The 14,000-nt window shown below is 42.8% G+C and overlaps 1 protein-coding gene across 10 annotated transcripts in view; it reads left to right on the forward strand.

Moving 5' to 3' along the window:
* Nucleotides 1-14,000, forward strand: part of ANKMY1 (ankyrin repeat and MYND domain containing 1) — a 40,341-nt gene that overhangs the window by 20,158 nt on the left and 6,183 nt on the right. For all 10 annotated transcript variants that reach the window (XM_083742059.1, XM_083742062.1, XM_083742061.1 and 7 more), the window contains 6 exons: nucleotides 1,691-1,798; nucleotides 3,357-3,488; nucleotides 4,269-4,382; nucleotides 10,032-10,197; nucleotides 13,222-13,267; nucleotides 13,786-13,928. In XM_083742059.1, the coding sequence (XP_083598185.1) occupies nucleotides 1,691-1,798; nucleotides 3,357-3,488; nucleotides 4,269-4,382; nucleotides 10,032-10,197; nucleotides 13,222-13,267; nucleotides 13,786-13,928 (709 nt within the window). The remainder of the gene's footprint in view (nucleotides 1-1,690; nucleotides 1,799-3,356; nucleotides 3,489-4,268; nucleotides 4,383-10,031; nucleotides 10,198-13,221; nucleotides 13,268-13,785; nucleotides 13,929-14,000) is intronic.

Genomic DNA, 14,000 nt, shown 5'->3' on the forward strand with positions numbered 1-14,000 from the left:
GTAAGTGCAAATATGATGTTGTTATAATGGAGGCATCATCTAGTTTTGGTTACAACACTTGTCTAGACTTCTGACCGCAACTGAGACAGGACCAAGCTAGATTTAACGTAGAAGTTACATAATGGTGGCTTTCTTGTGGATTTTTAAAAAAGTTAATAGCACTTGTGTATGTGTTTGTGGCAAATAGGTTGACAGAGGGAGAGCAGTTAATCCTTTCCACCCAGGCTATTTTCCTAATTTAAATCAATATCTAAAACTGCTATTTGACCTAGAAGGGCAAACATACTGAGAGACCTATATGTCTCCCCCATGGGGCGAACAGTTTGGTTGCAGAATGCAATTTGAACTTTTATTCAAATTTTATTTTATTTCTGCATTGCAAGGGGTTGGGCTAGATGACCCTTGGAGTCTCTTTCAACTACAATTCTATGATTTTATGAACTAGAAAGCAGCCTGGGGGAAAGAGTTGTTTCTGCTTTCCTTCAGCACTGAAGTCCTGTTTTGGATCCCTTCTCTGTCACCTGGTGGTCACTGTTATGTTTGTTTGTTTGTTTTAGAAAGATCTTTGTTTTTATCCAAAGCTATTGTATAGGATCTGTTGTATAACAAAAACTCTGGGTCTTATGCCCTGCTTTAATAGAATTTTCAACTTTAAAGGGCAAAATACTCCCTTTGAGATGAAAGCAAATCGAAGATCTCTCAGTTCCAGAACTGTACAGAAAGCAATTATACATTTGGGGAGAAAGCTTTTGGAAAATCTAGTTTCCAATTTTAGACCTGAATGAATGTGAATAGCTTTGACACGTCTTAAGTCTCACTCTTTTCCTCTCCATTTCCATTCCTATTTTCTATCTACTTTTGGAGAGCTTGAATAGAGTGGTGGTTGAAAAGAGATATGATGGGAAATCATTATCTCATTGAAATTACAATAGATAGTAAACTCTATAGGTTCAAGAGGACAAGTCCTTGTGAGTTCAGCTGGACTTATTTTCAGGTAAATGGGCATGGATTGTGACCTCAGGCCAGCTGGAGGGATAGCAGGTGGTAATTGTTATGTGGTAGAAAATGGGAAATGTTAAATACATTTGAGCACCATATTTGAAGCATTTAGAGATTTCTCATTGAACAATTAAGGTTTTTATTTGTTAATTACAGTTAATGATTGAGTCTTCTGTAGATTAACAGAACTGGAAGGTCCTATTTAATCAGCCGTATTTGTGTTGTGCCCAATATGCTGTCTCATTTCAGAGCTGATTGCTTCATTGACATAGATTTCTTACTTGGCAGTTTTGTATTACTGCCATCGGTTACGTAAATAAAAAGTCAATAACCCAACTTTACCTCTAATTAACTATCTGTAATTGTGGGCATTCTTTGTTTATAGCAGTTTGGTCCATTTTTTCTTATGTCTATATGAGTAGGTTTAATTCTATACTGTTGGGATTCATTGCATCAAATCCATAACTTCTGTTATGTAATTCTGATCTGAAACTTATCAGTATGCATGTTGGTAAATACCCAGTCAAATTAGCTTAGTTTTTAACTTCACAATTAGAGATGCAGGCATGTCTTTGTCTTAACATATTTTATTTTAAATACGTAATTTACATTTTAAAAAGTCGATCCATTATTTAAGTTTAAAAAAGTTTCTTCTTTATTGAACATATTTAATTGTATTTTCCTCTTCCAGAATGCAAGCAGAGTTGTTCGTCTTCTTTTAGAACACAATGCAAATCCAAATGTCTTGTGGAGTGGCCACTCCCCTCTTTCTCTGGCTATAGCTAGTGGAAATGATCAGGTATGCTATCTTCCCTCCCCTCCCCCCCTCCATATTTATTCTTTGAGAAAATCTGCGGACATTGTTGCCACATCAGATGGATGATTCCAGTTCTTATTTAAACAGTAATCAGTTGCAAGTGGACAGTTTTAATCAATCTTATTTGAAGCTTGTAAAAGGGAAAATGTGCATATTATATAACTGAGTTATATATAGTTCTAACCTTTGTCAGAATCTTGCAGGGCTCTAGGAGGTTACAAATCCCTATAGCACAAACGATAAATCACTTTTATAACCTGCCCAGTTTCATAGTTTTGCTAGTATATTGATGCAGACTTCAATATTACCATTAAAAACATTATTGGATTTGGGTTGGAGGAATGAGGACAATGGTAAAGGGCTGTGACTTAAGGCCAAATTACATTTCATTTTATTCACACGGTTTGGCCTTGTGTGGCTGATTTATTTATTTAACACATGGCTGGTACAAGCGCCCCTCCCCACAGGCCGCGCATCAGGATGTGCTATGCAGGGTGGCGAGACTTTTGTTCCCACTGGGGTCCCGCTCAGAATCCACCCCCCACCCCCCAAACAACATGCCTGCTATTTACAATGGGAAGAAATTCCTCAATTAGCAGAGCACCCTACTCTGACCACACTTCGGGCAGCTGCCTCATAGAATCATATACAGTTGTACCTTGGATCCTGAATGCCTCGGTACTCAGACGTTTTGCCTCCCAAACGCCGCAAACCTGGAAGTGAGTGTTCCGGTTTGCAAATGTTCTTTGGAACTCAAATGTCAGACGGGACTTCCGCAGCTTCTGATTGGCTGCAGGAGCTTCCTGCAGCCAATCAGAAGCGGCGCTTTGGTTTCCGAATGTTTTGGAAGTCAAATGGACTTCCGGAACGGATTCTGTTCAACTTCCAAGGGTATGACTGTAATTGGAAGAGGCTTAAGAAGGTATCCAGTCCAACCTCATGCTCAGTACAGCAATCCTGTATCTACAGCATCTTAGCAAATCGCCATTCAGTCTCTACTTAGAACCACTAGAAACACCTAGTGAAGAACGCACAACCTTCTGAGGCTCCCAGTCTCTCCTACCAAGAGGTTTCTCCTAATATTGACCTGAATTCTGCTTCCCTGAAATTTCCACCCTACAGTATAGTCCTGCCCACTGGAGCAAAAGAGATCAAGTCTCCATCTCTTGCATGAGAGCTCTTCAAATTTTTGTAGACAACTCTGATGTCTCCCTTTAACCTTTGCTTCTATTTAGGCTAAGCATTCCCTTTTATTTCAACCTCTCACTGCTACTTTTGTTGCAGAAGGTGGTGTGGTGATGGCAATGGAGGTCTTGTTCACAAGGGGAGGGAGGAACCTGGGCAGCCGGTCCTGCTTCATCCATCGAATTAGCCTTGCCCTGTTTCTTAGCCATGCTTGCACCAGCAGCGAGATCAAGACAGAATGACCGTAAATTCTGTTAAATGCTGTTCTGATTTAGCGGATCCTTGAGGTCACATTAAGTGGTAACGTGTATATTGAGATGGTTTCCAAGATTTTTCTTTGTGCTGCATTATTCAGGCAGTGGCTGAGCTTCTGGCTGGTGGAGCTGAACCAAATCTCCCACTAGGCCAAGCAGTTGGAAGTGCCCTGTGTGCTGTCGCTAACACAACCTATGAATTTAAGAGGACGCTAGCAAGTAAGATTGCATTGGTAAGAAAAGCGTTGATACCTGCGGGTGGGGAAACAGCAAGTAAAATGGGGTAGCAGAGATGTAGGTGCAAGTGGACCTGTGGAAGTGCTGAGTGGTGCAGAGAGAGGAGAGGAGGTGACTGAGAAAAGGAGTTGTAGAGAGACATATGAGGAGGTGGAAACAGAAAAAGGGGGGCTAAAAAGGGGGGCGCAGACATTTGATGGTGAAGAAGCGAAATGATGTGTTATGGGGTGTGCTGATATACCTAGTGTGCTGTCGAGTGAAGAGAGGAAGGAGGGAGGGTTCGAAGACAGAGGTTCAGAGATCTGTAGTGTTACAGAAAGAGAAGTGTGCATACAACGTGGCTCAAAAGGAAAGAAGATTCCTGATGATGGGTGAAAATGAAAAGGTTTAGGTTGAAATTATTTTTAAAAATGCTTTCATGCGGTTAATGTAGTGAAGCGTGCTTTTAAGTTAGTGATAAACAAAACAAAAATAAAAGTGGCCCTCTGAATGATTTGAGTTCTGCCTTGCCACCCAAATAAGTGGGCAACTACTGAGTCTAGTCACTGTATATCCACTGTTTGTAAAGAAAGTGTTGTGACCATAACTCATAAGTCTGTTTTGGGCTGTATGTGGTACTTAAGGGAGTGGTCGCATGAGCTTCTTGATGGACTGCATTTATTTTATTTTATTTTATTTTATTTTATTTTATTTTATTTTATTTTATTTTATTTTATTTTATTTTATTTATTTATTTATTTATTTATTTATTTATTTTATTTCCCGTGTTTCCCCAGATTAATTCTCTAATAGCAGGAGGTGCAGACATGTTGATGCCAATTACTATTGGGGATGGGACAAGAACTGCAGTGGGAACAGTGGTGGACTATGCACATTTCAGAATCTATCAGGTATCTCTTCAGTGCCTCGAACTATAGAAACATGTTAAAAATATGTGAACTTTGCTGCTATAATTGACAAAAGAAATCAGTGCCAAGTGCCACAGATTGCTCTAGCATCTGTTCTCATTTTCCTTAGAACTCAAATTTATCTTCCCATTGACCTTTTACTTCCACAAAGATTTAAAGAGATTTTGATCAGACATTGCCTTTGGAAAGAAAAGGAATTCACACTTGATTGCAAGGTTCCCTTTAAATTATTATTAGTAGCAATCACCTTACAAGATCAGAGGTTGTGGGTGGTGAAAAGTGATTTTCAGGACCAACCTAATGTGACATGAAGAACATACTTGCATTTACTGTACATGTTCTTTAAAATGCAGATAACGGGTGATGGCTTGGGGGATGATAGCAGGCATGGAGGGCGAGTTTAACTGTTTTAGAGTTCCTATTTGCATTAGGAGTACCACTTATTTAGCAGAGCAGTGCTGATGGAAATGGCTACGAGGAAAACAAGTGCAACTCAAGCTGCATGTACATTTCTTTCCTATGTGTGAACATGTCTTTTGTTCTCTGTCAACATGTGTGTGTATATATATATATATATATATGCAGGTTTTGGTGTCCTCGGGTGTCTTCCCGTGTAAAAGTTGGGGTGTCTAGGCGACGTTTCGACGAGGTCTCACTCGTCATCTTCAGGCTGGTGCTTTCGGCTTCTTGTTACTGGAACAGAGCGGGATCTCAATGTTTGAGTTCCTATAAATACTGTAGAGGGGGTGTGGTGTCTAGCCTCCAATGTTCTGGGCAGAGAGGAAGTTCCCAGGCTAGTGTGCCTTTTCTTCTTTTGTTCCTTAATTACTTGAGAGATACCTTGAGTGATTTCTTGAGTGATATCCTGAGTACCACTTAGGTGGGTCATTAGGTGTGGATTAGTTGCTAAAGTCTTTGTGTCTTGACCTCTTGAACTTTGTGAAGAGTTTTCCTGAGAAGATGGCTGTATTGCACTTAGTTGTGCTTTGGCTTGGCTTCGTGTATAGGGGCGAGCTGTGGTTTTGTGGCTTGTGTCAGCCAGATCTGTGTAGGGATTGCAGGGGGGTGCAGCATCCGGAGGTGCCACCATGGATTGGCTACTGGATGGTGTCAGTAATTCATCTGTGGAGAGGGTCTGGGTTTGGGTCTGGTGTGGTTGATTGGTGTTGGCGTTCTGTGTGCCTCTGGATCTGGTGTCAGTTTTTGTGGGGAGGGCTAATTTCCAGATGTCTGGCAAGCGGGATGTGTCGTCACGCTTGTTCATGTTGTGAGGGTGTTTCTCTATCTCGATGGCTTCCATGATTATTCTCTTGTGGTGATGTTCCGTGTTAAAGAGCAATTTGGAATCTGCAAAATTAATTTCGTGTCCTGTTTCTTTCATGTGTTGGAAAAGAGAGGAAGTTTTTTCTTCTTTTTTGACGGCATTCTTGTGTTCTGCGATACGTGCATTTATTCGTCTGTTTGTTTGTCCAATGTACGTGGCTGGGCAGACTGCACAAGAAAACTACACAAGAAAACGAACTACACAAGAAAAGATACCTACTAGACCAAACCAACAAAGATCTACTCACTCTTCACCTCAAACTCTGTAACAAAATCCACCCTGCACTCTGGGACAAATGCAAACAACTAGCCGTCTGGAGAGCTGAAACGGAGACCTCACATAAGACAGACACACACACCAACAAACTCCACAAACTAGAGAAACGCCAGAAGCCCGGCCACCCTCCACAGCAACCCATGAAACAAACAGTACATAACATATCAGACAGGATCCTCACCACAACTGAAACCAAAGTACTCTCCAAAGGTTTCAACTTTGCAGTCGCCCCGAGACGCATCCCCACGGAAAACATCATATGCGGAGTCGAAGCTAGCCTAACCAAATTCAACCCAGATGAAGCCAATAAAATCAGACTTGAAGTCACCAACATCCTCTGCTCCAGCAAACCACCCAGAAGCAATTTACACAAAGAAGAACAGAAAGCACTCACCAACCTGAGGAAAGACAACAACATAATCATTCTCCCAGCAGACAAAGGTAATGCCACAGTGGTGATGAACACATCGGACTACCAAGCAAAACTATCAAAGCTACTCCAAGATCCTGCCTACAAACCTATAAAAACAGATCCCACCACCTATCTGGAAAAAACCACCAAATCCAAAATAAAAGCCTCTCCTATCAGTGAAGAAATCCAGCTAAGAATCATCCCCAGAGAAAAATCATCCAGATGCCCCAAACTCTACGGCCTCCCCAAGATACACAAAGAAGGAACACCACTCAGACCAATAGTCAGCTCCATAGGCTCACCTCTACAAAATCTCGCTAAATTTCTCGCCAAGCAACTTCAGCCCTATGCAGAATCCATCTCTTCACACGTACCAAACTCCTTCCAGTTCATAGAAACAATAAAGAAGCAAAACCTACATCCTAATGACCTACTTGTGAGCTTCGATGTTGTATCTCTCTTCACACAAGTGCCCATTAATGAAGCCTTGACAGCTATTCAAAACAAATACAATCCCCCCGAATACATCTTGGACCTGACCAACCACTGCCTAACCAACACGTACTTCATCCACAATGGACAAAGATACAAACAGATAGAAGGAGCACCTATGGGATCACCCCTCTCACCGGTCATCGCAAACCTGTACATGGAACACTTTGAAACCAATGCTTTAGACAAGTCAGAACACAAACCCAAACTTTGGCTCAGATATGTTGACGACACCTTTGTAATTTGGCCACACGGGAAGGAAAAACTGGATAGCTTCCTCACACATCTCAACAACTTACACCCCAAAATACAATTCACTATGGAAATAGAAGCCAACAACCAACTTCCCTTCCTTGACGTCCTAATCTACAAAAAACCTGATGGCTCCCTAGGACACACTATCTACCAGAAAAAAAACACACACCAACCGCTACTTACATGCACAATCACACCACCACCCTGCACAAATAAACTCCGTAGCCAAGACTCTCATCTCCAGAACCAAACGCCTGGCTGACAAAGACCACTTGACAACTGAGTTACAGAATCTCTCAAATGTGTTAATTGCCAATGGATACCAGCAAAACAGGATTACGAAGCTAATCCAAAAGGAAACACCCCCCAAAAACCAAGACACAGAAGAAAACAATGGCATGGCCCTCCTTCCTTATATCAAGGGCACTACAGATAAAATTAGCAAAATCCTCCATAAACACAATATCAAAACAGCCTTTTGCACCAACCAAAAAATAGCCAATATCCTCAGAAACCCCAAGGATAAAATCCAGTTGGAAAACCAAGGGATCTATGAAATACCCTGCAAAGTCTGCCCAGCCACGTACATTGGACAAACAAACAGACGAATAAATGCACGTATTGCAGAACACAAGAATGCCGTCAAAAAAGAAGAAAAAACTTCCTCTCTTTTCCAACACATGAAAGAAACAGGACACGAAATTAATTTTGCAGATTCCAAATTGCTCTTTAACACGGAACATCACCACAAGAGAATAATCATGGAAGCCATCGAGATAGAGAAACACCCTCACAACATGAACAAGCGTGACGACACATCCCGCTTGCCAGACATCTGGAAATTAGCCCTCCCCACAAAAACTGACACCAGATCCAGAGGCACACAGAACGCCAACACCAATCAACCACACCAGACCCAAACCCAGACCCTCTCCACAGATGAATTACTGACACCATCCAGTAGCCAATCCATGGTGGCACCTCCGGATGCTGCACCCCCCTGCAATCCCTACACAGATCTGGCTGACACAAGCCACAAAACCACAGCTCGCCCCTATACACGAAGCCAAGCCAAAGCACAACTAAGTGCAATACAGCCATCTTCTCAGGAAAACTCTTCACAAAGTTCAAGAGGTCAAGACACAAAGACTTTAGCAACTAATCCACACCTAATGACCCACCTAAGTGGTACTCAGGATATCACTCAAGAAATCACTCAAGGTATCTCTCAAGTAATTAAGGAACAAAAGAAGAAAAGGCACACTAGCCTGGGAACTTCCTCTCTGCCCAGAACATTGGAGGCTAGACACCACACCCCCTCTACAGTATTTATAGGAACTCAAACATTGAGATCCCGCTCTGTTCCAGTAACAAGAAGCCGAAAGCACCAGCCTGAAGATGACGAGTGAGACCTCGTCGAAACGTCGCCTAGACACCCCAACTTTTACACGGGAAGACACCCGAGGACACCAAAACCTGCATTCCTGTACCCGTGAAAATCTACGAAAGCATATATATATATATATATATATATATATAAAATCTCTCTCTCCCTCTCTCTCTGTATGTGTGTATATTTATTTCTCAATATTTATAATTATATAAAAAGTTATATACATTTGTCTATCTTTATAATTTGCTGTTTCTGAAACTTGCTTCCAAGTTGCATGCATGACTTGTGCAGTGTATTTCACTGGTTATTACTGAGTTATGAGAGTAAGCATATTCTTGTGAAAAGAAGAGCCCCCATGATCCCTTGCTCCTTTCAAATGACATAGTAAAGTAATGGTAAGAGGAAGTGTTGGATTATTACTTTTTTTTTTTGAGTTGGCTGTTGTGTTTCCTGAGCTAGGGAATAGGGCAGGGTTGGCCAGTGTCTGTATTCTTGGGGACTGCTCCATCCACCAGAAAATGGTTGAAAGGCTGGAAGCCTCTTTTCTTCAACAAACCTGCCTACTCTGCAAGTAATCTAGACATCACCACTGAGCAATAAGGACACAACAGTTACAGAGCCCCATGCACTTGGTGATGTCTGGCTGGGGGCTTTTAAGTTCTGTTAAGTGTGTTCCGCTTCCCAAGTGGTATGGAAGTTCCAGGAGCAGAAAATACTCCGAGCTTCAGTTTCTTTGGAAGGAGGGATCACAGGAGACTCCAGGATGCTTTTGTAACACTTGAGATAATTTACAAATAATAGAGTCGTAGAGTTGGAAGGTACCTTGGAGGTCATCTGGAGCAGTGCTCTGTTCAATGTATGATGCAACTTTAGCATCCCTTACAAATGGCCATCCGGTCTCTCCTCCAGTGAAGGAGAGCCCCCCACTCTCCCAAGGCAGCCTCTTTCACTGTCATTCTTAAAGGTAAAGTGTCCCCTGACCATTAGGTCCAGTCATGGACAACTCTGGGGTTGTGGCGCTCATCTTGCTTTATTGGCTGAGGGAGCTGGCGTACAGCTTCTAGGTCATGTGGCCAGCATGAATAAGCCGCTTCTGGCAAACCAGAGCAGCGCATGGAAACGCCGTTTACCTTCCCGCCTGAGTGGTACCTATTTATCTACTTGCACTTTGACGTGCTTTCGAACTGCTAGGTTGGCAGGAGCAGGGACCGAGCAACGGGAGCTCACCCCGTCGTGGGGATTCGAACCGCCGACCTTCTGATCGGCAAGTCCTGGGCTCTGTAGTTTAACCCACAGCGCCACCCGCGTCCCACACTGTCAACCTTACAGGGTGTTGAAATGCTAATCTTACTGGCGTCATAGTGGTTTTCCTGTACAACGCTCTCACGCATTCCCTGCAAATATAACAAGGAAGTATATTTTTGGGAAGGTACAGATCTGCTTCTTCGCTGGCATCTTGTGGGTGTTTGTGTTTTGCAGGATAAGAGAATGCTCCATACACCGTACCATGCCCTATCGCCAACGGAGCGGGAAACCTTCACCAGCCGTAAAAAGTTGTTGGAGTACCTCAGTGAACGGCTTCGAGAGTGCGTCACGTCGAGAGAAAAACAGTGGGATAGAGAGGAAATTCGAAGACTCAAATACGGTGAGGCCAAGCGAAACCTTTGGAAGTATAACGATATTTTTAGGAATCTACAGTTTGCTTGTAAGCTTTGAGTTTTCACATTCAATCCTCACCCCCCCTTTTTTTAATCTTTTGACACTGAGACTTGAATGCACTTCAGAATTTGGCATTCCAAGGGTGAACAAGGACATTTAAGCTAAATCAAGAGTAATTTTATTGTACTAAAAAGGAATTGGCATATTTGCTAATGATGCTAAGACAGAATCGATGAACGGCACAATAAGAATAGGTTGAATAATAGAGTTTGAAATTAATAGAATGGTTAAAACTAACTATATATGTCATTCTAAAAGCATGCCTGAAAACATGCAGAAAAACAAGGATGCAGTAAATTTGGGCAGGGAAAGCGGAGGTGGTAGGATCATAGAACTGTAGAGTTGGAAGGGACCCAGTGGGTCATCTAGTCTAACCCCTGAAATGCAAGAATCACAACCAGACTCCCAAATCTCTGCCAAAATGGCTTCAAAAATGCATCTTTATTCTGTGCAGGTGGGTTGGAGAAAAGGGGTTAACATATTTTTTGCTTCTTTCTGGTAGGAGACCAGGGCTTAGTTATATGGGCATGGGGGAGAAGGGAAGGGTGACAGGTGATCATGTCTTGGTTTAACATTTCCAGGAGTCTGTTTCTCTTTTGTTTAACTTTAAATTAAATTTACAAGTGATAAGAGAGGGCAGCCAATATTTATAGTGAAGAAGATAGCAATCAGTGCCTTTAGTAGGAAGTGTTGCAGCTCAGCTTGTCTGAGTGTGCCCTGTCTGAGTTACTGTGATGGATGTCCTCTCCTTGCCACTCCAGGCCAAAGCAGAACTTCCCTTCTCTGGTGCAGGCTGCTATTCTTAGACCCAAAACTTGATTTCGGGGGTACTAACATTTCCTACTATTGTTGGTGTACTCTCAACACTATAGGAGCTGCACAGTGGTCACGATCCTTATCCTTTACGCATTTTCTGTTTGGTGGTTTTTCATGTACTCTTTTTGGCATCTGCTTAAAATATTTTTCTTTACACAAGGCTGTCCAGATAATGCGCAAGTTACATGCCTTTTCTTTTTAGCTACTGTTTACTGTTGGATATTTTAAAATACCGTATTTTTCCTTCTATAACACGCAGATTTTTTCTTCTAAAAAGGAAGGGGAAATGTCTGTGCGTGTTATAGAGCGAATGTGTGGTCCCTGGAGCCGAAAAATCATGCAAAATTCAAATCGCGGCGCTGCACGCTGCACGGAGAAGCGAAACCTGAAAAGAGGAGGCATTCTGCCTCAGGGTCTTACTGCCCACCCCCCTCTGTTTCGTTGCTGTGTTTGCTGAAACGGAACAAAGAGCAGGGAAAGCCCCTCCCCTCCAGGCAAGCTCCGTTGCTGCTGGGGGAGAGGGAGAGAGAGGGGGGAAGGGAGAGAGAGAGGGGGGAGGGGGAGGGAGAGAGAGAGAGGGGGGAGGGAGAGAGAGAGGAGGAGGGAGGGAGGGAAGGAGAGAGAGAGAGAGAGAGAGAGAGAGAGAGAGAGATGGCTGGCTTGGGTGGGAGGAAACTTTTGCCTTTCTTTCCTCCCTCCCGTTAAATCCCTCTCCTGCATTCTTAGCCAGCTGCTTCTCTGCACACCCCTCTAATGTCCCTTCTTTGTTTTTCCTTCCCTCCCCACTTAAAATGTGGTTACAAAGCATGGATCCTCAGGATCTTTGCATTGGGTCACCCCAAATTCACCATCAGATCACATAGCATGTCCATGGCTACAGCCTGCACCAAAAAAATCACGCACCCACTGTTGCCTGGGGCTGCAATGGTGCAAAAATGTGGTTAAAAAGCATGGATCCACAGGTATTCTCAGGATCCTTGCATTGGGTCACCCCAAATTCACCATCAGATCACATAGCATGTCCATGGCTACAGCCTGCCCCAAAAAAATCACGCACCCACTGTTGCCTGGGGCTGCAATGGTGCAAAAATGTGGTTACAAAGCATGGATCCATAGGGATTCTCAGGATCTTTGCATTGGGTCACCCCAAATTCACCATCAGATCACATAGCATGTCCATGGCTACAGCCTGCCCCCCCAAAATCACGCACCCACTGTTGTCTGGGGCTGCAATGGTGCAAAAATGTGGTTAAAAAGCATGGATCCACAGGAATTCTCAGGATTTTGGCATTGGGTCACCCCAAATTCACCATCAGATCACATAGCATGTCCATGGCTACAGCCTGCCCCCCCAAAATCACGCACCCACTGTTGCCTGGGGCTGCAATGGTGCAAAAATGTGGTTAAAAAGCATGGATCCACAGGGATTCTCAGGATCCTTGCATTGGGTCACCCCAAATTCACCATCAGATCACATAGCATGTCCATGGCTACAGCCTGCACCAAAAAAATCACGCACCCACTGTTGCCTGGGGCTGTAATGGTGCAAAAATGTGGTTACAAAGCATGGATCCATAGGGATTCTCAGGATCTTTGCATTGGGTCAGCCCAAATTCACCATCAGAGCACATAGCATGTCCATGGCTACAGCCTGCCCCCCAAAAATCACGCACCCACTGTTGCCTGGGGCTGCAATGGTGCAAAAACGTGGTTACAAACCATGGATGCACAGGGATTCTCAGGATTTTTGCATTGGGTCACCCCAAATTCACCATCAGATCACATGTCTGTGGCCACAGCATGAAGCACAAAAATGATACATCCACTGTTTCATTCAGAATGTTTTTTCCCTTGTTTTCCTCCTCTAAAAACGATGTGCGTGTTATGGTCAGGTGCGTGTTATAGAGCGAAAAATACGGTACATATTTAAATGTTTTTTAACATATATATTTTAACGAACAAGTGATATATAATTTTGGTAAGGAAATAAATAAGGAAGGAAACAAGCGATGAAATGAACTCATTAAATTCCAAGATATTTGAAACATTAGTAATTGTTTTCAAGTGTATACACGCACTGGCTTTAGGTAAAAAAATATTTAATATCTCCTTTTGCATGTCTGTTGTTGTGCAGGAAGAAGGAAATCTGGAGCGGGATCGATGGACGCAGATGCACCCAAGTAAGATCAGCATATAAAAATGTAAATTCACGCTGTCCATATTAGCTTACAGATGTCTATATGGCACGCTGTCTTGCAATGTTTCTCTCTCCCCATTGGACCCACTTGAATAAGCCTAACCACATTGGCCTGTACATGTAGTGCTCAGTTAATTTACTATGATTACCTGTTAACAGAGTTTTTCAGGCAACTCCCAAAGTGGTGTGAAACTACCAGTTGGGAGAAAAAAACATTTAGTAAACTGGAACCATCGGCATTTGGGCCAGTTGCCTATAGACAGCATGTGTTGAAGAAACAGACAATTCTTCAAGACTTGCAGGTGCTTAATTGAGAGTGTGAGTTTGCAGCAGTGAATCTAAGATGTTTTTGATAAGAGTAGTACTAGAAATCAAAATGTAAGTAAATAAATTTTCAACGGCGCCTTTCCTAGCCACATAATCACTTACTATGTCCATCCCAACAAGGTAACTTATATAAATATCACAGACGTTGACTTCCACATAATGTCTCTTTTGCAGAGTCTTTAAATATTGCTACCAATGTGGACGATCAGTTGGTGTGAACCTCTCAGTATGCACGCGCTGTTTCGAGATCTACACCTGCAGCAAGACTTGTAAAGTGAAGGCTTGGAATGAGCGTCATAAGAGAGAATGTGTCCTAGGTAGGTTGATTTGTCTGGTTGTGTTCAAAGCAAGGTGTATTCACAACAGTAAAAACAAGAAAGTAGTAAGTA

Source organism: Podarcis gaigeae (genome assembly GCF_964106915.1).
Source record: "Podarcis gaigeae genome assembly, chromosome: 5".
In the NCBI taxonomy this organism is placed as follows: domain Eukaryota; kingdom Metazoa; phylum Chordata; class Lepidosauria; order Squamata; family Lacertidae; genus Podarcis; species Podarcis gaigeae.